The sequence below is a fragment of the Oryctolagus cuniculus genome, chromosome 16 (genome assembly GCF_964237555.1).
Source record: "Oryctolagus cuniculus chromosome 16, mOryCun1.1, whole genome shotgun sequence".
Lineage (NCBI taxonomy): Eukaryota > Metazoa > Chordata > Mammalia > Lagomorpha > Leporidae > Oryctolagus > Oryctolagus cuniculus.
The window spans coordinates 16,621,935-16,643,428 of NC_091447.1; the positions used below are offsets into that span (position 1 = coordinate 16,621,935).

Here is a 21,494-nt window from a genome sequence, read left to right on the forward strand (position 1 = left end):
ATTAAAAATTTGTTAAAAATTTATTTGAAAGGTAAAAGAGATAGAAATAACTGAGAGAGAGCGAGCGAGTACATGTGTGGTTCCATCCTCTGGCTGACACCCCAAATGCCTGCAAAGGCTGGGGCTGGGAGCTCAATCCAGGTCTCCCATGTGGATGGCAGGGACGCCATTACTCGAGCCATCACTGTTGCCTCCCAGCATCTGCGCCGGCAGGAAGCTGGAACCAGGAGCTGGAGCCAGAAATCAAACTCGGGTACTCCAATACCGACTGCAGATATCTGAACTGACGTCTTAACCACCAGGTTCAACGCCCACCCCGCCATACGCTTTTCAATCAGGCCTTAAACGCTTGTGTCCCCGTGCCCTCAGAAACACAGGTATTTGGTCACACCTATTTCCCAGTTCCAAGAGAGGGATGTGTCTCTAACGAGCCACACTGCCTATCCCAGGGTTCACTGGTGTGGCCCGAGAGGCAGTTTCCTCCTGGAATTTCCAGAACAATCTCCCAGTTCCTCAGAAGGGTCAGCAGTCTCGCCCAAAGCCCACAGCTCTCTCTGCAATCTCTCTGCCAGTCTTCCGATCCAAATAGCCCCAGGGAGGGCTGCTACGGCTGCTAGGTCACTCTTGCCTTTTCTCCAGTGTTTGTTTCCCATCAAATACGGACAAGCCAAAGGAAATGCAGTGATGAGCACCTGGCTGCTGAGGTTTGAGTCCCACACCATTCCAGACACAGTTCTTATGTAATTACAATGGCCGCATAAATAACAGCCTATTATTCTGCATTTCACTGTTAATTCATTTCCCAATCAGCTTCATAGACTTTGTGAAGTCACTGTTGAGGTTTTCACACTGGATCAAACTGATGAACTCCCTTAACTAGTGCTTGAGGCAGTTTGAGTAACCACAAGTTTAGATGACTCTAAAATATATTGTAACGAACACCTATAAAAATGTAAATTATCCTTTTTAATGGAACTACATGATTATGAAAATAAGAACTGACTTTCTTAAGTGTGTATGTGTGTATCTATCTACCAACTGATGAATCAATAGACAAGTCCTTTAACCCATCCTTGCCTTTTTCAAAAGAAAATTTAAGGTGCTTCACTTCTTTTTTCTTTCTTTCTTTTTTTAAATTCAGTTTTACAATGATTAAACAAAGTTACAAATAGTTCAGGGTGAAACTCTGGCCAGCTGATCTGTGATCACAAATTCTGAGTTTGTAGGAATGATCAGAAGGGATTTAGCAGATTCTCTGCTGGAGATTAAACATTACTTGCTGCTACTGTGAGTTTTTGAATACATCTTTTATTGCTGTTGCTACACTGGTAGCTAAATCTTCCTGAAAGTATTTCTATTGTCCATTAAGAACAACCATGGGCCGGCACTGTTGTGCCTCCACGTGTGAGCCAGCATCCTATAATATTGGTTGCCTTGAAATAAGAATTAGGGCAGGTGCTTTCTGCTTTTTCTATATACGCCCACTTTTTTTTTCTTTTTAAATTTGAAAGGCAGAAAGAGACAGAGAGAGAGAGATCTCCCATCAACTGTTCCTTTCCCCAAATGCCAGCAACAGCCGAGGCTGGGTTAGGCCCAAAGCCAGGAGTGAGGAATGCAGCCCAGGTCTCCCACAGGGGTGGCAGGGACCCAGGTACTTGAGCCATCGCCTGCTGCCTCTGAGGGCGAGCATCAGCAGGAAGCTGGAATGAGGAGCAGAGCTGGGGCTCAAACCCAAAGACTCAGACAGGAGATGCGAGTCTTAGGATATGCCAAACACTCGCTACCATGTGCCTATTTTAACTTCGACTGAAAAAGTTTAAAAAGAACCAAGGCAAAGGCTAAAAATCTTCAGAGCCCAGCTCCAGTGTGCACTGTTGCTCTAGGTCCTTCATCCAATCCCCCACATTTCCTGGGCCTTTGTTTCATCTCTGTTAAAATTAAAGAGGGCATAGGAGGTGAGGAGGCTGATGAACTCTTACATTCTTTTAAAAAATTAAATAGTAGCAAGTGTTCCAAATCCAAGCCCAAGTACACCAGAACCTCTACGATTCTGAATGAGACCACTTGGAATTTCTATTCTGGTAGCCACTGGATGATCACTAATTATCTCTGTCACGTACAACACAGGTAAAGGGGTTGACCAACTTTACCCACGAATTTCATATGCTGGCCTGGTATTGGGCCCCAGCTCCGACAGTGCCCCCTGCTCCTTCTGTGAGGACTGGGGAGGATGAACAGGCATTTAGGACAGGCCTCTGTGGGAATAAGGAATCAGGCGGTCCCTACTGATAGGGAAACCTGCTGATCAGACAGCCGGCAGACATTGCCCAAGGCAAGGAAAAGACTGGTAGTTAGGAACACAGTGGGTCCCACACCCACAGTCACCCTAGGAGAAACCAGGCTCTGCATCAACCCCGGAGCACTCCACAAAGCAGCACCTCCCAAGTGCTTAGAACCTGCCTTAATTGGTCAGCTCAACAAGATTTCTCAGCCGTCACATGTCCCAAGTGGTGGACATGGCAATGTTTTTGAACTGGTCAGGAGCCATGACTGCTACATGAGACACAGAAACAAGGCAGACCCTTGCAGTGTAGAAGCTACATGGAAGAATTGAGCAATTGATCCGCACTCCCCAGTGCCCAGACCTGGGGACCCCTCCCGGCAAGCAGGAGTCTCTGTTTCTCAGTAAAATCTACGTTCACTTGCTTTGCTCACGCACCACCCTCTATTGTCCGCATCATAACCCTTCATGGTTGGTGAGACAAAGAACACTTCCCCAGGCCTCCACCCACAGCCTGCCCCGCAATCCCACCCGGGCATGGCGCCACAGCTGCGCATGTGCAAGGATGCATGGACGAAGCTGCTGCTCCAGGACTGCCCAGGGACAAGCGAGAGGGTGCCAGGGCCTGGCGCAGAGGAGGGGCTATGAGCGAGGCTCTCACTCCGGGAGGCCGCTCTGCTGCCCTCTCGCCATGTCACATGCAAGACCTGTGCAGGGGACCGACCAACGCACCCCGCCCCATCCCGGCACCGACCTGAAAAACCGAGGCTGGTGCTCCACGTGACTCTCCTCCAGCGCCCGCCGCCGCTCTCTCTGGAGCTGCTCGATCCTCTGCTTTTGCGACTCAGCTTCCTCTATGTTCCCTTCTTCTAGGAACCTGAGGCGTGGAGGGAGGGAAATGAAGGAAGGCTAATTCCAAGACGAGGTCACAATCATGACCACTAAACCCGCACGTCTCCAAGACCGCGCACTCAAAATCCTCTCCCGGTGGGACCCTCCCCCCTCCCCGCCCCAACACAACATTTGAGGGAGTTAAGCCAGACGTCATCTCATGGGCTGAGGACGGTCCCGCATTCAGACATCACAGCTATGGAAAGGAGTCGGGGGAGAGCCTCCCTTTCCTCCTGGTCTCTAATTCCACCTGTCTCCCCCCACCCCTAATACCCCCTCCCCACTGAACCGTCATTCCCAGTGTCTTGTGTATCCAACCAGAGGCTGTCTATGCAAATACATGCAAGCATTCTTACCCTCTCTCCCTTTCAAGAACATAAAAGGTAGCACACTACACGTATGGATACACCTTGATTTCTCGTTTGACTTTTTACCTAACAATATGACTGGAGACTTTTCCATTCTGTATACACACATCTTCATTTCTCAGTAGCTGTATAATTTCCAATGTGGATATACCTTAATTTTGTTCCCTAGTGATAGACATTTGAGTTGTTCCTTTTTTTAGACATTTATTGTATTTGTTTATAAGTCAGAATTATGGGGAGGGGGTTGTAGAGATATCTTTCATCTACTGGTTCACTCCCCAAATGGCCACAAAGGCAGAGACTGGGACAGGCCAAAGCCAGGAGCTAGGTCTTCCATGTGGGTGGCAGAGGCCCAAGGATTTGGGCCATATTCCGCTGCTTTCCCAGGTACATTAGCAGGGAGCTGGATCCAATGTGGAGCAGTCAGGACTCGAACCAGCACCCATATGGGATGCCGGCACTGCAGACAGCAGCTTAACCTGCTGTGCCACAGCACTGGCCATGTTCCTCTTTTTTTGGGGGGAGAAGGGGGTACAGAGACAGACAGAAAGGGAGGGTTCCCATCTACTCATTCACTCCTCAAATGCCTGCAATGACTAAGGCCAGGCTAGGTGGAAGCTGGGAGCTGAGAACTCAATCTAAGTCTCTCACATGGGTGACAAAAACCCAATTATCTGAGTCAGCACAGCTGTATCCTAGGGTTTGCATTATCAGGAAGCAAGAGTTGGGAGCTGGACCCAGGTATGGAATCCAGCTACTCTGTCTGATGTAGACCTCGGCACCCCATACCCAATTTTGTAGTATTATAATTAATGCTGTAACAAATGACCTTGTATTGCCACCCTTTGCACATGGATAAGTGTATCCATAGGAGAAATTTCTGGAAGTGGAACTGAAGGTTAAAGGATGAGTTGGTTCTTTGTGTGTGACCCAGCCACTCTCTATGGGGATTAATCTACACTCGTCCACAGCCACTGTGCGACAAGCACCCCTTCCTCCCACCACTCCGACTCCGCCTCTGCCGATCTGAAGTGTGCCACTATGGAATACAAAGTGTGCTGTTTTTGATTTCCCCAGTATTCAGTGTAGTGTTTGTCATATTAAAGAAAAGACAAGATCACATCAAGTTCATTTCAAAGGCAAATCTTTACTCCTAGAGAAAAAATGCAAATGGAGGTACTTTTATAATAAATCACTATATTTTACATGATATAAGCAAAACCACTAATGGATCCAGATGCTGAGGGAGGCTTAACATCTTTTCCTGTGTTTAAGGGGCTTCTGTGTTCCTGATTTATGAATGGTTCCTTTTCCTATGTTCATTTTTTCTAAAGGGTGGATCGATCACTTGGTTTCTAGAACTAATTCACGACATGAGCTGCAAATATAGATTTCTCAGTTTGTTATTTATCCTCTTTTGTTTTAATGCTTATTTAATTTACTTCACAGGCAGAGCAACAGGGACAGAGAGAGATCGGATCGATCTTCCAACTGCTGGCTCACTTCCCAAATGCCTGCAACACCCAAGATTTTGCCAGGTGAAAGCCAAGAGCCCAGAACTCCAACTGGGTCTCCAATGTGGACAGCTGGGACCCAAGTACTTGAGCCATCATCTGCTGCCTCCTAGCGTGCATCAGCAGGGAGCTGGACTGGACACAGTGGCTGGAACTTGAACTGGCCCTATGTTGAGGATGTGGTCATCCCAGGTCATCCCCTGCTAAGAAGCAATACCTGCACCTGTCATCTGTCCTGACGGGTGGCCTTGTGTGACCTTACTTGACTTTGATTATGTATTTTTGCTTTTCTCTGGTGGCCTGGGGCTCCGTAAAGCATTTCACATCTCCGGAGAGAAAGCTCTTTAAAGAGTTCTTACAGCCGGCGCCGCAGCTCAATAGGCTAAGCCTCCACCTGTGGCGCCGGCACCCCGGGTTCTAGTCCCGGTCGGGGCACCGGATTCTGTCCCGGTTGCTCCTCTTCCAGTCCAGCTCTCTGCTGTGGCCAGGAAGGCAGTGGAGGATGGCCCAAGTGCTTGGGCCCTGCACCCCATGGGAGACCAGGAGAAGCACCTGGCTCCTGGCTTCGGATCAGCGCGGTGCGCTGGCCGCAGCGCACTGGCTGCAGCGGCCATTGGAGGGTGAACCAACGGTAAAGGAAGACCTTTCTCTCTGTCTCTCTCTCTCTCACTGTCCACTCTGCCTGTTAAAAATAAAAATTAAAAATTAAAAAAAAAAATGTTCTTACCTCTGGTCTGGTCTGAATCGAGTGTCAGTGGGTGGTAATAAAGGCCTCAACAATGGGTCCATCTCATTCAATTCCAGTGCAAACTGTGTGAAGCCGTAGTACTGCTCGTAGCCTTTTGGCATGGGATCTGGAAGGAAAATAAACCATTGGCACCCGATTCACTTTAATTCCTCCACTTTTTCATCTCATATCCGATACAATGTTTCTCTCCTCTCTCTGGGCTTTGAACTGCTCATTTCTATTAAAATATTCTGACTAACAAATAGGTACTGAGTATTTCTCTATAAATTGCCTTCTCTGTAAGTATTTTTCTACCTGCAGCAAAACGGCCTCCTTTGTGTGGTTATGTAACAAATTTATACAATGCTGTGAAGTTCCTGTAGTGTTTAAGCTCTAAGGTAATTTGTTGTTCAAGCAAATACGTTAAAAATAACCCCTTCTCTCTCTCTCACCCATTTTTCATTGAAGGGATGTTCAATTCCCCGGAACTCCATCTGGTACCTAGAACAATGCTGACTCCATAGCAGGCAGTCAATGAGTGTAATTCTTTTCTTCCATTCCTACGCTCTCGCCTCTGATGACCTTAGATTTTTAACTACGAGACCTTTAGGTGTATTACCCTCAGTTGAATTCCAGCCAATAAAAAACCCCAAGCCACGTTGGGTAAATCAGATTGTTACGGTCTGAACAGGGTTTGGCTGCCCAGCCACATGCAGACTTTTAAACCCCAAGGTCTCATCATGTGAACAGCTAATGGATTTCTGGTTGATAGACTCGGGGCCTCGTCCAATCAGGACGTCTGAAGGTGGGGCCTTGGGAAGGGATTGGTCTGAACTGGGTTGCGAGGGTGGGGTCCCGTGATCAAGTCAGAGGGCTTGATGGGCAAACTCACACCAGGGTAGACGATGGTGGAGGTCCCTGAGTCGCGCCTCCCGGCTCATGCTTAACCCTGCTCGGACGCCTGGCCAGCGAGGCCACCAGGTCTTGGCTGTGAGCCCACAGAAACCTTCTCCTTCCTAAGAATCTCCTCTTGGTATAAGTAATGAAAAGCTAATACACAATGGCAGACCAGTAAAGTCCACCCAGACCTGGCCCCGCGCTCCTAAGTACACATATAAATGCTGTCCGTGAACTTGGCTGCACACCCAGGTGCTCCAGTTCCAGGACCCCTTTGTAGCCAGGCTACTTCTCTGTGTATCTTGAGCTTGAAGAGGAGAGCAAAGCTTCCTACTCTGCCTTCAAATACCCACCCCGGCCCCCCAACTGACTGCAAAGATAGCAGCTTTTTTTTTTTTCTTTTTTGACAGGCAGAATTAGACAGTGAGAGTGGGAATGAGAGAGAGAGAGAGAGAGAGAGAGAGAGAGAGGTCTTCCTTTTTTTGGTTCACCCCCCAAATGGCTGCTACAGCCAGTGCGTTGCACCAATCCAAAGCCAGGAGCCAGGTGCTTCCCCCAGGTCTCCCATGCGGGTGCAGGGCCCAAGCACTTGGGCCATCCTCCACTGCACTCCCTGGCCACAGCAGAGAGCTGGACTGGAAGAGGAGCAACCAGGACTAGAACCCGGAGTACCGGCGCCACAGGCAGAGGATTAGCTTAGTGAGCCACAGTGCTAGCCGCAGCTTTTCTTTTCTAACAACTTATTTATTTGTAAGGCAGAGTTACGAAGACAGAGAGAGGTCTTCCATTCATTGGTTCACTCCCCAAATAGCTGCAACAGCTGGGGTTGAGGCTAGGTCAAGCCCAAACCAGTAGCTTCTTCCAGGTCTCCCACGTGAGTGCAGGGACCCAAGAACTTGGGCCATCCTATGCTGCCCTCCAAGTCCCATCAGCAAGGAGCTAGATCAGAAGTGCAGCAGGGGCCGACGCTGTGGTACAGCAGGTTAAAGCCTGCAGCGCTAGGATCTCATATGGATGCTGGTTCAAGTCCCGGCTGCTTCACTTCAGATCTAGCTCTCTGCTATGGCCTGGGAAAGCAGCAGAGGATGGCCCAAGTCCTTGGGCCCTTGCACACACGCAGAAGATCTGGAGGAAGCTCCTGGCTCCTGGCTTCGGATGGGGGTAGCTCTGGCCGTTGTGGCCATCTGGGGAGTGAACCAGTGGATGGAAGACCTTTCTCTCTCTCTCTCTGCCTCTGCCTCTCTGTGACTCTGCCTTTCAAATAAATAAATAAATAACAAATCTTAAAAAAAAAAAAAAAAAAAAAGAAGAAGAAGAAGTAGAGCAGCTGGGATTTGAACTGGTGCCCATATGGGATGCTGGTGCTATAGGCAGTGGCTTAACTTACTATGCCACAGCACTGGCCCTGATGGTGGCTTTTCTTAAAGGTGGACCAAGGATGCTCCTGACCAGTGCAGAGACATGAAATCAGGAAACAAAATTAACTTGAATGATGTCCCTTTTCAGGATTACTGGTCTGTAAATATCAAAGCTGCCAACTGCTATAGGTAGTAGTTAATAAACACAAGCGCCCCTCCTAATTGCACCAGCCAAGTTTCAAGTTCCAGGCCTGTACCATAGGAAGAGGAAAATTTTCTAAGTTTTACAGCAGTGTGAAAGGAAGGTGCAAATCTTTGAGAGACAGACACAGGTGCCCATTCATTGCTTCACTCTCCAAACCAAACCCAGGGATGTAACCTAGTCATGAGTTAAGCAGCAACTGTAGTTATGTTTTGTATGAAGAAAACAGTTAAGTGGTAAGTCATACCACGTCCAAAAAATGTCAACGTAAAATGCCAATTCTAATAGAAATGGTTGTATCTACAATAATCCCAATAAAAACATTTATTTCAGAAAAAAAAAGACATCCCTTCGTCATGGTACTACCTGAAGAAAATATTTTTATTTATTTTCATTTGTATTCAAAAGGCTGAGAGACAGAATGAGAGAGAGTTAGAAAGAGAGACAGCACAAAATCTTCCATCTGGTGGTTCTCTCCCCAAATGCCCAGTCATGACTGGGCCAAGCCAAAGCCAGGAGTCCAGAGCTCACCCAGGGGCCCCCCTGCGGGTGGCAGGGCCTGGGTACTTGAGCCATCATCAGCTGCCTCCTACACATTCGCAGGAAGCTGGAGTGGAAGCAGAGCAGGACCATGAATATAGGCTCCTGGATACGGGGTGCAGGTACCCCAAGTGGCATCTTCACCACTATGCCAAACACTGGTCCCACAATGCTACTTAAACATCCGGCATGAGGGGTATTTCTTACTGTGATACGCACTTTAAGCAGAGGCAAGACTGCCCCGTTCACAAAATCTCACGCACACCTCCGAGGCTAGGAAGGCATCCGCTGGGCCGCTTCATTCTTGCTTCCCAGCCAGCTCTGTGGGCAAGGCGGCTTTGGCTGTACCCACTAAAGGAGGCGTCGCTGGCTGCCTGCTCCAGTCCCCCTCTCTTGCACTTGCTAATAGAGCACTGGTTCTGTTCAGGTGGCCCCGCATCCCTCCCAGCTCCCACCCACCCATCCTACTCCCTCCTGCCTGCAGGGCTGGGTCTGGACCCACTCCAGGCTGACAGGATGCAAAGATAAATTCACTAAGGAATTGCAGGAGATGCGGGCAAGCAGGTTCTTCCATCCCCACTTCCTCCCCGCTAGGTGCACTACTGGCTCCCAGGCAGAGGAGCTGTTGAGTTGTGAGAATCAAGTGGTATCTATGAAAGGGGACACGGCACAGCAGGAGCACGGACTGTGTCCTTGCACAGGAAATGAGCCTGGGGCCATCCACACCCTTGCTCACTGTTAAGCAATAGCACGCGTCCCCATGGCTGAAGCCACCACCAGTGTGGCTGCTCTGTTGCTTGGCTTGGATCAGGTAAAGCATCTTAAGTGCTGTATCTCAGAACAAGGGCTTCCCGATACGTCTGGGACTTGCAAACAGCCTGTTTTTCAGGGAGGTGAGCCAGGCGTGAAAGTGCTGGGGAGACTTGCCCAGGAGGGCTGGGGCTTCCCAAGCCCCACTTCCCACAGCTGCTCCAAGGGCCCAGTGAGCTTCTGGAATCACAGCAGGCGTCAGGATGACCCATCACGTTGGCTCAGCCAGGGGATCCCTAACTCCTGTAGAAACTGAGCTCACTCTGCTTTTCGGGCAGCAACGCCCGCAGTTGGCTGGGCTCTGGAGTGGCTCCGTGTATGTCACTGAGGTTCTGTCCTCGGGCCCAGCGCAGTCACGTGGGCGGTGTTCGAGAGCCAATCAGATGGAAAGAAGGAGGAGCCACTACCTCCAACCTAGCTCACAGGCACTGGCGGATCCGTGTTTCCTCCTGCCGTGTGCACCGCCCGGCCCCGCCCTGGGATGCAGGCCTCTGGACACTCACTTGCTCTCCACACGCACGTGGAGGAGGAGGAGCCGCCACCGACGTAGATGCTCTCGTGCCACTTCCCAAACAGCCGATGCACCGCGTTCCCGCTGTGGTCAAACACCGTGCCTTCAATCTCATGGGCGTTCGTGCTCCAGTATTTGGCCTAGGTTCAAACGACAGCGGTCTGCTTAGTACTTATTACAGAGGAAGTTTATTACAGAGGAAGACAGGAGACAAGAAGGGAAGCCAAGAGAAAAGCTTGTGAAAGAATCGTTAGGAGGGGCCGGTGCTGTAGTGCAGCGGCTAAAGCCACCATCTGCAGCACCGGCGTTCCATACAGGACGCTCCACTTCCAATCCAGCTACCTGCTAATGCGCAGAAGATGGCCCAAGTGCTTGGGCCCCTGCACCTGCTGGGAGACCTGGAAGAAGCTCCTGGTTCCTGGCTCCTGGCTTCAGCCTGGCCCAGCCCTGGCTGTTGAGGCCATCTGGGGAGTGAACCAGCAGATGGTAGATCTCTCTGTCTCTCCTTTTCTCTCTGTAACTCTTTCAAATAAATATAAAAAATTAAAAAGGAGGGTTTAGCACCATGGTGCAAGTGGTTAAACCACTGCCTGCAGCACTAGCATCTCATATGAAAAAAAAATCATCAGGGTTGGCACTGTGGCACAGCAGGTTAAAGCCCTGGCCTGAAGCACCGGCATCCCATATGGTCACTGGTTCTAGTCCTGGCTGCTCCTCTTCCAATCCAGCTCTCTTCTGTGGCCTGGGAAAGCAGTGGAAGATGGCCCAAGTCCTTAGGCCCCTGTGCCCATATAGGAGACCTGGAAGAAGCTCCTGGCTCCTGGCTTCGGATTGGTGCAGCTCTGGCTGTTGCGGCCATCTGGGGAGTGAACCAGTGGATGGAAGACCTCTCTCTCTGTCTCTGCCTCTCTAACTCTGTCTTTCAAGTAAATAAATCTTTTTTTTTTTTTTTAAAGAATCATTAAGAGTGATTCTAGACTATATAAAGCTTGTAAAGCTTGCTGGGTCTGGGTTCTGGGTTTTAATTGACAAATAAAATGTGTATATATATCATATACAGCATGTTGCTTTGAGATATGTATACACTTTCAAGTAGCTAAATTGAGCTAATTAACATGCATGTTACATCACATACGTATCACAGATTTGTGGTAAGAACACCTAAAAATCTACTCTTGGCAAATATCAAGGATATGATACATTGTTACCAACTATAGTCACCATAATGTACAACAGAGCTTTTGAACTTAACTCTCCTAACTGAAGTTTTTTTTTAAATAAATCTTTATTTATTTATTTGAGAGAGACAGACAGACACACGGACAGAACCAGACAGATTTCCCATCCACTGGCTCACTCCCCCAGTGCCCTCCACAGGTAGGCCAGGGCCAGGCAGAAGCCAGGAGCTGGGAACTCAGCCCAGGTCTCCGACATGGGTGGCAGGAACCAGGTACTCGAGCCCCCGCCTGCTGCCTCCCAGGGTGCACGTTTGTAGGAAGCTGGAACCAGGAGCCAGAGCCGAGCCCTGAACCCGGGCACTCCGATGGGTGGCGTGGGAATCTTAACGGGCATCTTCGTCTCCAGGCTGCTAGGCCGACTGCCTTCCCCTAACGGAGATTTTGCATCCTGACCCTCCTCTGCACACGCTATCCCTGGTAAGCCCCGTTCTACTTTCTGCCTCTGGGAGTTCAACTTCTTCAGACTGCACATGTAAGCAACATCATGCGGTACTCGTCTCTCTGTGCCTGGCTGACTTCACCTAATGTAACATCCTCCATGTTGTTGCCAACGACAGGATCACAGCACATTCTCCGTTCCTGTTTACCCACTGACAGGCCCTCGGGGTGACGTCATGCCTCGGTCATCATAAATAGCTGCGATAAACATGGGCGTGCAGGGTCTTCAACACACCGGCTTCCTTTCCTTTGGCCACTTCCCTGGTAGCTGCGTTGCTGGATCATACAGGAGCTCTATTTTTCATGTCTGGCGGAGCCTCCCTACCATTTGGTGCAATGTCTGTACTAACGGGCATTTTCACCAACGGTGTATCAGGATGGCTTTTTCTTTGCAAACTTGTCAATGCTTCTCATCTTTCCACTTTTCAACCTTGGCCATCATAACAGGTGCGTGGTGGTGTCTCATCCTGACCTTGGCTGGCGTTTCCCTGGCGATCTGTGATGTGGAGCGTTTCTCCTACACTCACTTGCCTCTTGTATGTCGCCTTTTGATAAATGTCTGTTCAGTCGTTTGTCCATTTTTAATATGTTCATTTTTTAAAAAAATATTTATTTATTTAAAACGCAGTTATAGAGACACAGGGGGAGACAGAGAGAGAGAGAGATCTTCCATCTGCTGGTTCACTCCCCAAATGGTCACAATGGCCAGGCCAAAGCCAGGAGCCTGGAACTCCACCATGTCTCCCACATGGGTGCAGGGTCCCAAGTACTTGGGCCATCATCCATTGCTTTCCGAGGTGCATTAGCAGGGAGTTGGATCGGAAGTGGAGCAGCAGAGACTGAACCGGCATCCATATGGGATGCCAGCGTGGCAGGTGGCAGCTTACGCCGCTGAGCCACAGCGCCAGCCCCTCAGTTAGTTTCCTTGCTATGGAGCTGAGTTCCTCATGTATTTTACATACGCATTCCTTACTAGATCTGCATTTGGCTCATATTTTCCCCCATTCTATAGGTTGTCTTTTCACTCTGTCTGATGTAATCCCATTTGTCTAATTTGCTTTTGCTAATTTGCCTGAGCTTTTGAGGTCTGAGCCACAAATCCAGTGCTCAGAGCAAGCACATGGAGCTTTCCTGTCCTGCCCCTGCTTGTGAGGCTCAGGGCTCGGGTCTGCGTCTTTGATCTGCTTCGGGTGGATGTCTACTTTTGGGGGTCTGTTCTTTTGCATGTGGATACCCAGTCTCCTCACTGTTGGTGATTCAAGACACTGTCCTTTCCCATTGGGTGTTCTTGGCACCACTGTCAAAAATCAATTAATTGTAAACACATGGATTTGTTTCTGGGCTCTTCATTTTGTCCTCTTGGTCTATCTGCCTGTTTTCATGTGTGGTTTCTGGCTTTTTAAAGAAAAACAGCTCTTTGGCTAGTTAACAAAAATTAAAGTTAACTCTCTGTTCGCAGTGCATAACTTGATAATAAACATTTGCATAAGACACACCTTTTCCCCTATTTTCACTACCTCTGATATGAGAAAGCAAGCTTGGGCTGGCCCTGTGGCGCAGCAGGTTAATGCCCTGGCCTGAAGTGCCGACTTCCCACATGGGTGCCAGTTCAAGACCCGGCTGCTCCACTTCCGATCCAGCTCTCTCTGTGGCCTGGGAAATCAGTAGAGGATGGCCCAAGTCCTTGGGCCCCTGCATCCACATGAGAGACCTGAAAGAAGCTCCTGGCTTTGGACTGGCACAGCTCCAGCTGTTGCGGCCATCTAGGGAGTAAACAATCAGATGGAAGACCTCTCTCTCTTTCTCTCCCCCACCTCCTCTCTCCGTGTAACTCTGATTTTCAAATAAATAAAGAAATCTTAAAAAAAAAAAAAAAAAAGCAAGCTCAGGTCTGGTCTCCGACATCGCAGGCTGCTGGGTCTGTCAGCTCCTCCTGTGCAACAGCTGTCTCATGGCTGCCACTGTGGCGTGATGATGGCAGATAATTCATTAGTGATTTAAAGATATACGTATGTATGTATTTACTTGAAAGGCTTAGGGTCAGAGAAAGTGAGGGAGAGGCAGAGACAGATCTTCCAGATGCTAGTTTATACCCCCAAATGCCTGCAACAACTGGGGTTGGGCCAGGCTGAAGCCAGGGAGGAGCCTGGAACTCCATCTGGGTCTTCCACGTGGGTGACAGGCATCCAAGCACTTGGGCCATCTTCTGTTCTTTCCCAGATGCACTAGCAGGGAGCTGGACTGGCAGCGTGCAGTAGCTGGCACTTGAACCAGGCACCCTAGTATACTGGGCTGTGGGTCCCAAGCAATGGCAAAACCCTCTGAGCCACAATTCCTGCCCCTGACAATTGCAATTTAGAAGAAACTTTTTTTTTTTTAGAAATTTATTTATTTATTTATTTTTATTTTTTGACAGGCAGAGTGGACAGTGAGAGAGAGAGACAGAGAGAAAGGTCTTCCTTTGCCGTTGGTTCACCCTCCAATGGCCGCCGCAGCACTGTGGCCGTCGCACCGCGCTGATCCGATGGCAGGAGCCAGGTGCTTCTCCTGGTCTCCCATGGGGTGCAGGGCCCAAGCACCTGGGCCATCCTCCACTGCACTCCCTGGCCACAGCAGAGAGCTGGCCTGGAAGAGGGGCAACCGGGACAGAATCCGGCACCCCAACCGGGACTAGAACCCGGTGTGCCGGCGCCGCTAGGCAGAGGATTAGCCTAGTGAGCCGCGGCGCCGGCCAATTTAGAAGAAACTTAACTCAGGGCCAGCGCTGTGGCGTAGTGGGTAGAGCCACTGCCTGCAGGGCCAGCACCCCCTGTGGGTGCCAGTTCATGTCCTGGCTGCTCCACTTCCAATCCAGCTCTCTGCTATGGTCTGAGAAAGTGGTAGAAGATGGCCCAAGTCCTTGGGCCCCTGCACCCATGTGGGAGACCCGTAAGAAGCTCTTGGCTCCTGATCGGCCCAGCTCCAGCCATTGTAGCCATTTGGGGAGTAAACCAGCAGACGTAATACTCTCTCTCTGTCTCTATGCCTCTGTGTAACTCTGCCTTTCACGTAAATAAATAAATCTTAAAAAATAAAAAAAGAAGCAACACATAATTTTTTTCTCTAAATGTACTAGATGGTCCTTTAAAAACCAATCAAGGAGGCAGTTTGAATTTTCAGTTTATTATTTTTTCCCCCAAAATGGGAATGTTCACCCGGCCCAGGAGAGCCTTGTGCAACTCATTCTCAATGTGTGTTGGTCTCAGTGTGCAAGGCTCAGCTCAGCTCGGCCCAAGCTGTTGGCTGTATGCAGGACCACACTCCATCCACCAGAGGGAGCTCTAACCTCCGGAGATGGTTTTTCTTCAAATCCAACGACCTACCTGCCCTAAAATTCTATGAAAGTTCAGAAGACATTTCTCCATAAATCAAAAAATCCTAGCACTATTTTTTTTTAGCTGAAACAGACCTATATTTGGAAACCAACAGGGCAGAGTGGCATTTTCAGGCCACATTCTGATGGTTCAACATCTGCATCCCTAGGCTGGTATAAGCAGGAAGGGTGGGTAGGGCGTGGGTGCCTCACCAGCAAAGCCATCCATTAAAATTGATCTCCTCCACCACATAAGAATGCGGGACAAAAAAATAAAGACCACCCAGCTCGTGAGTCTGTTCTGAAGCAGGAGTCAGACTTTTTCAGAGATGACTGTTTGCAAGTCCGGTGCTGACAGCCCCACAGGAACCACGGCGGGACCTCTGTTCCCAGTCCCCATCACACCAGAGGTGTGGCCGCCAATCCCCTCCTCCAGCTACAACAGCCCCTCCCCTGGGCCTAAGTGGAGGAGAGCCGGGGGCAGACAGAGGAGCAGTGCACACTTCTGGGGCACAATGCAGAGGAACAGGCGGCCTTCACCCAGATCTACACAGCCCTGTGGCAGGGTGCCTTTTGCTTTTTTTTTTTTTTAATATTTTATTGGGGGCAGCGCTGTGGCATGGTGGGTAAAGCTGCCACCTGCAGTGCCAGCATCCCACATGGGTGCTGGTTCAAGTCCTGGCTGCTCCACTTCCGATCCAGCTCTCTGCTATGGCCTGGGAGTGCAGTGGAGGATGGCCTGAGTTCTTGGGCCCCTGTATCCTCATGGAAGACCCAGAAGAAGCTCCTGGCTTTGGCTCCTGGCTTCAGATCAACACAGCTCCGGCCGTTGTGGCCATCTGGAGAGTGAACCAGTGGTTCGAGGACCTTTCTCTCTCTCCTCTCTCTCTCACTCTCTGCCTCTCTGTAACTCTGCCTTTCAAAATAAAATAAATAAATCTTTTAAATAAATAAATAAATTACTATTTGAAAGGCAGAGTCACAGGGAGAGGATCAGACACACACACACAGACCTTCTGTCTGCTGGTTCATTCCCCAAATGGCTGCAACAGGGCAAACCCAAGAGCCGGGAAGTCAATCCAGGTCTCCCACGTGGACGGCAGGAACCAAGTACTTGAACTATGACCCGATACCTAGCAGGGTGCACATTAGCAGGAAGCAGGAATTGGACGTGAAGCTAGCACTCAGACCCAGGCACCGTGCTGTGCGCCCCACCCCCACCTCCCGGGCTGCTCTTTTTACAGAGAGCTTAGAGGAAGCTTTCAGGATAAGGTCACTTCTACTCGGCTCCACGTGTGAGGTCACTGCTAGCGTTATGTCTGTCCATCACCCAGTCCGATCTACAAGGTATCATAAAGACCCCACCCACCTCTTGGCTATCATCCTCTAGGGGTGACAGAGAGGCAGAGAGGGAGGCATGGGATTCAACCATCAGAGCCAATCTCCCAGTCTGTGATTCTGATGCTAGGAGGGAGGGCAGCACCGCAAAGCCGGTCCCGGTACATGAGCATTTCCGGGCCGGAAGGAATCCAGGAGGGGGGGCAGGTGCACAGGGCCTCCAATCAAGGCAGGCGAGAAGATGGAGAGCCCTCCGTACTTCTGCCCCTGGCCAATCCTTGCATTTATTCCCCGGATGGTTCTGAGCCTCTGATGCACCAGGCACCACTGCCATCAGGGCCCAGGACCTCAGCAGAGAGCAAGGCAGACCAGGGGTGTGCTCAGCCCAGCCGCAGGGCTGGGGCGCAGCAGGCAGAGAGTGGCCACGGGTGGCGCAGTGATGAGAGCGAGCGCCTTCAGTGTCAGAGCCACCCTGAGAAGGCGGGTTCAGACAGCCAACGACGGGATGCGCGGTGACTCGAGGATCTGGGCGCGTGGCCTAAGAGGAGAGGTAAAGGGAGAGAACGGGGGCGGGGGTCCCAGACAGTGAGGAAGGAGCGGTCGGGGTGGGGGCTGTGAGCACGAGTGTGTGTGAACGTGTGAGTGGGCATGTGTGTATATATGTGTACGCGTGCAAGTGTGTGTATCACACGTGTGCCTGTATATGTGTGCACATGTGTGAATGTGTGCAAGTGTATGCACGTATGTGCGCGCACACATGTACTGTGTGCATGTATATGTGATCATGTATGAGTGCATGTATGTACGGCATGTGTATGTGTGTACATGAATGCACATGTATGTGTGCATGTGTATTGTGTGGGTGTGTGACTGTGTGCATGTGTGTGTCAGTGTGCATGTGTGAACTGTGTGTGCATATGTATATGTGTGTACATGTGTGCATGTAGTGTGTGTGTGCATGTAGAGGATGGGTGTGTGACTGTGTGTGTGTGTGGGTGTGCATGTACAGCATGGGTGTGTGACTGTGTGTACTGTGTGCATGTAGAGTGTGGGTGTGTCCTGTGCGCGCGCTGTGCACTCCAGCTCTCACTCTGAGAAAGGGGAGCAGGGCTCAGGGACCCACAGCGCACGACTGTTCCTTTTGTTAACTCTGCTAACACCCACAGGACGGCCGCTTTCGCCACCCCCCAGGTGTCGATTCAGCAGCATGAAATGCAGGCAGAACGCGGCGCAGCCATCACAGCCGTCTATTCTGGAACATTCTCATCGTCAGAAACTCCACCCAGGAAACGATGACTCTCCATCCTCCGTCCTCTCCCCCTGAGATCCCTGCGGCGCCGGAGCCAGGAGCCCACAGCCCACAGCCTGCAACCCGGAGCCCTCCGCCCTCCGCCCTCCGCCCTCCGCCCTCCGCCCTCCGCCCTCCGCCCTCCGCGTTACCTTAATAAAGGTCACTTTGCAGTGGCAGGAGGCGTCGCTCAGGTTCTTGATGACGATCTCGCCGTAGTGCTCGATCCACCTCTGGCCGCTCAGGATGTTGTGGATGCAGGAGGTCACTTTGTTCCACTCGAAGTGATCTCCAAAGCTACAGGACGAGAGCATGGACGTGAAGCCGCCCCGAAGCAGACGCCGGCAGGCACTGACCCCCGGGGCGTTCCTCGGTGCCTCCTTCGCAGGAGAAGCCAGGGCACCCGTGCTGGGCGGTCCGCGAGCGCCCCCTCTCGGTGGTCCTGTGCAGCACAGGGGACGCCCACCGGCCCCCACCAGAGGCAGGTGCTTGGGAACCCACGGCTCCTCTGACAGGCGGCAGCTGAGAGCCAAAGGGGCCTGAACAGTGGGGCGGGTCCAGGGCCAAGCCAGAACATAATCAACGGCTCCCCTGTGGTAGCAGGGTCCCAAGTAATTGAGCCACCACTGCTGCCTCCCGGGGTGTGCACAGCAGGAAGCTGGGAAAGTGGAGAAGGGACTGGAACCCAGGCACCAACATGAGACGTGGGTGTCCCAAGTGGGGTGTGGGCCACTGTGCCACGGTGTTGGCCCGCCTTACAAGCTTTATAAGGAGAAAGCATTCAACTAGGACTATGTGCTACAGTGTGTAAGACCAACCCTGGCATGGTGCGAACATGCGCCAAGCACTCTTTGAAACAAGCTCTCGGTGTAGACTGTCTGTCTTGAGCCTCGGTGTAGACCGTCTGTCTTGAGCACAACCTTATGAAGCGGGTGCTTATTATCCCCGTGTGACACATGAGACAGCTGTGGATCAAAAGGTGGGGCAGCCCCTTCCCTCCACCCACAGCGGGGCATGGATCTTAGCAGCTGGCCCTGGAGTTCTCACTTGTACCCTTGTTGCTTTATAAACGCCCGTCCTTCCCAGATAGAAGCCACGTCTTTGTGAAGGGCACCTTTTGGGGTGGTGCAGCGGTGAAGCCGCGGCTGAGGGCGCCCACATTTGATCCTGGAGTGCCCGCTCAGCCCCCCCTTCTGGCTCCCTGCTAACACGCACCTGGGAGGCGGCAGGCGCTGGCTCACGGACTCGTGTCCCTGCCACCTGCGTGGGAGACTCAGATGGAGTCCTGGGCTCCCAGCTTTCACCTGGCCCAGCCTCAGTTTTTGTTCACTCAGTATTTAAGGAGTGAACCAGAAGATGGAAGATCTCTCTCTCTCTCTCTTGCTTTCAGATAAATATAATCAAAAAATTAAAAATATTTTTTGAAAAAACGAGTGTTGTCCTGAGGCGGAGCGGGGGCATACCCGGCTGAAGGGGAGAAAGCGTGGTATTTTCAAGCTGAGGGCCATGTAAAGCCACCGTCACACAGAGGAAGCACAGGCACTCGATGCCACGGGGTGGCGAGAACCCAGGCCCTACACTCCGCGGAGTCCCCGACCACAGAGGAAGCACTTACGCGGGCAGAGTCACGTGCGTTGTGCCAATCGGAACGATTTCCATGGATTTGCCCCAGAACTTGTTTTTCCATCTCACGTCTGAAATGGAATAGCAAATATGATGCGTTTAGCAGAGCAGCCAGGTGGTCTGAGTCCCTAGGCTAAATACACGATTCCACAGCACAGTTGCCTCCTAAGTACTGTGTAGGATCACTCTTCATGCAGCTGGGGACCTGGAACAGAGCACCAAACCCAAAAATGTCCTTCACTGGGTAAAGTTAATGCAACAGAGGCGGACAGAGGGGTAAGCACAGTGGCCACGTGGACGGCCACGGGCTGTGGCCGAGTGTGTTACAGCAGGAGCAAGACCGCAGAACAAGGAATGACCGGCATGCTTGGGGAAGGCATCAGAAGAGGCTCCTCAGAAGGGGCATTTACACAGGGCTTTGAGGAATGCACAGGAGTTCGTCAGGCAGAAAAAACAGCTTGTTCAAAGGTACGGGGACCTAAGAGAGCACAGCAGGGTTTTGTCCTACAGGTCTGAGGCTGGCTAGAGAGAACAGGAAATGGGCTGGCACTGTGGTGCAGCGGGTTAAGCTGCTGCCTGTGATGCCAGCATCCCATATGGGCGCCGGTTCCAGTCCCAGCTGCTCTACTTCAGATCCAGCTCTCTGCTGTGGCCTGGGAAAGCAGCAGAGGACGGCCCATGTACTTGGGCCCCTGCACCCATGTGGGAGATCAGATGAAGTTCCAGGCTCCTGTCTTTGTCCTGGCCCAATGGAAGATCTCTCTTTGTCACTCTGTCTTTCAAACACATACATACATACATTCATTAAGCAAACAAACAAACAAAGTAAACCAGGAAACAGTGGACTCTGCAAGGCCTGCTGAGCAGCCTGGTTTGTGTGCTGCGGGGAAGGCAAGCAGGGACTGACGTGGTCAGACACAGACCTTGCAGGGACAACTGGAGGGCACCGGGCGATTGGGACTGGGGCAGGAGAGAGCAGAGCCAGGCAAAGGGATCAGCGGGAACAAAGCCAACAGCTGGGGTGAGGCGGGGGTGTGCAGCGATCCCACAGAGACAGACTCGGTGACAAATCAGACACAGGTTGTGAAAGAACGGGCGCATTTACCAACGACGTCAGATCTCTCTAACCAGCGTGAACGGTGGCACCGATGACAGTGAGGACACAGGGCAAAGAACAAGTGGGGAGGGTCCCTCTGTGGCAACGGCACTGAGGACTAACAGAAGAGGGAGGCAGGGGACCAGCAGGAGGCCTAGCCGTGGTCTGGGTGAGGTGGGGCTGGGACCAAGGCGCACCTGGCTGCATATTTTATGATCCTATTAACATGAAATACCCCCCAAAAGGGAAAATTTAGAGATAGGAAGTTGATTGGTAATCGTCTTGGGCTGCAGAGTGTTGAGTAAAATGAGGGGTGGAGGATATGTGTTAAGGGCATTTCTTTTTGGAGTGATGAAAATAAAGCAAAATCAGTTGTACTGATAACTGTACTACAGCTCTGTGAATAGAATGTTAAAAAATCCATCCACCTGTATGCCTTACAGGGTGAATTATGTGGCATGAGAATTATATATAGCTCAATAAAATTGTCAACAAAAGTAAAAAAAAATCTGGCTGCTTAAAGCAAAAATAACAACAATGTTGTTGTGAGATTTATAACATACACAAGCAAAATGTCAAAAATAGCACAAAGGTGGCAGAGAAGAAGTAGAAAAACACAGTGACAGGTTTCCTACTCCCAATGTGAAGTGGCATAGCATTACTGGATGACAGATTATAGTAAATGAAAGATAGAATGAATCTAAAGTAACAACTAAGAAACAAAAAAGGCATAACACAGAATCCAGCAGAGGACATAAAATGGGATTATAGAAAGTATTCAATTATGGGGCCGGCGCTGTGGCTTAACGGGTAAGGCCGCTGACTGCAGTGCCAGCATTCCATATGGGCACTGGTTCGAGTCCCGGCTGCTCCACTTCCGATCCAGCTCTCTGCTATGGCCTGGGAAAGCAGTGGAGGATGGCCCAAGTGCTTGGGCCCCTGCACCCATGTGGGAGACCTGGAGGAAGCTCCTGGCTCCTGGCTTTGGATCGGCACAGCCCCGGCCATTGTGGCCAGTTGGG

General features: G+C 50.9%; 1 protein-coding gene across 8 annotated transcripts in view; it reads right to left on the reverse strand.

Annotated features, from left to right (window-relative positions):
* OSBPL3 (oxysterol binding protein like 3) overlaps positions 1 to 21,494 on the reverse strand; it is a 202,243-nt gene that overhangs the window by 4,052 nt on the left and 176,697 nt on the right. For all 8 annotated transcript variants that reach the window (XM_051852838.2, XM_051852843.2, XM_051852842.2 and 5 more), the window contains 5 exons: positions 19,369 to 19,447; positions 17,906 to 18,050; positions 10,092 to 10,239; positions 5,782 to 5,908; positions 3,036 to 3,158 (listed from right to left, as the gene is read on the reverse strand). In XM_051852838.2, coding sequence (XP_051708798.2) covers positions 3,036 to 3,158; positions 5,782 to 5,908; positions 10,092 to 10,239; positions 17,906 to 18,050; positions 19,369 to 19,447 — 622 coding nt within the window. The remainder of the gene's footprint in view (positions 1 to 3,035; positions 3,159 to 5,781; positions 5,909 to 10,091; positions 10,240 to 17,905; positions 18,051 to 19,368; positions 19,448 to 21,494) is intronic.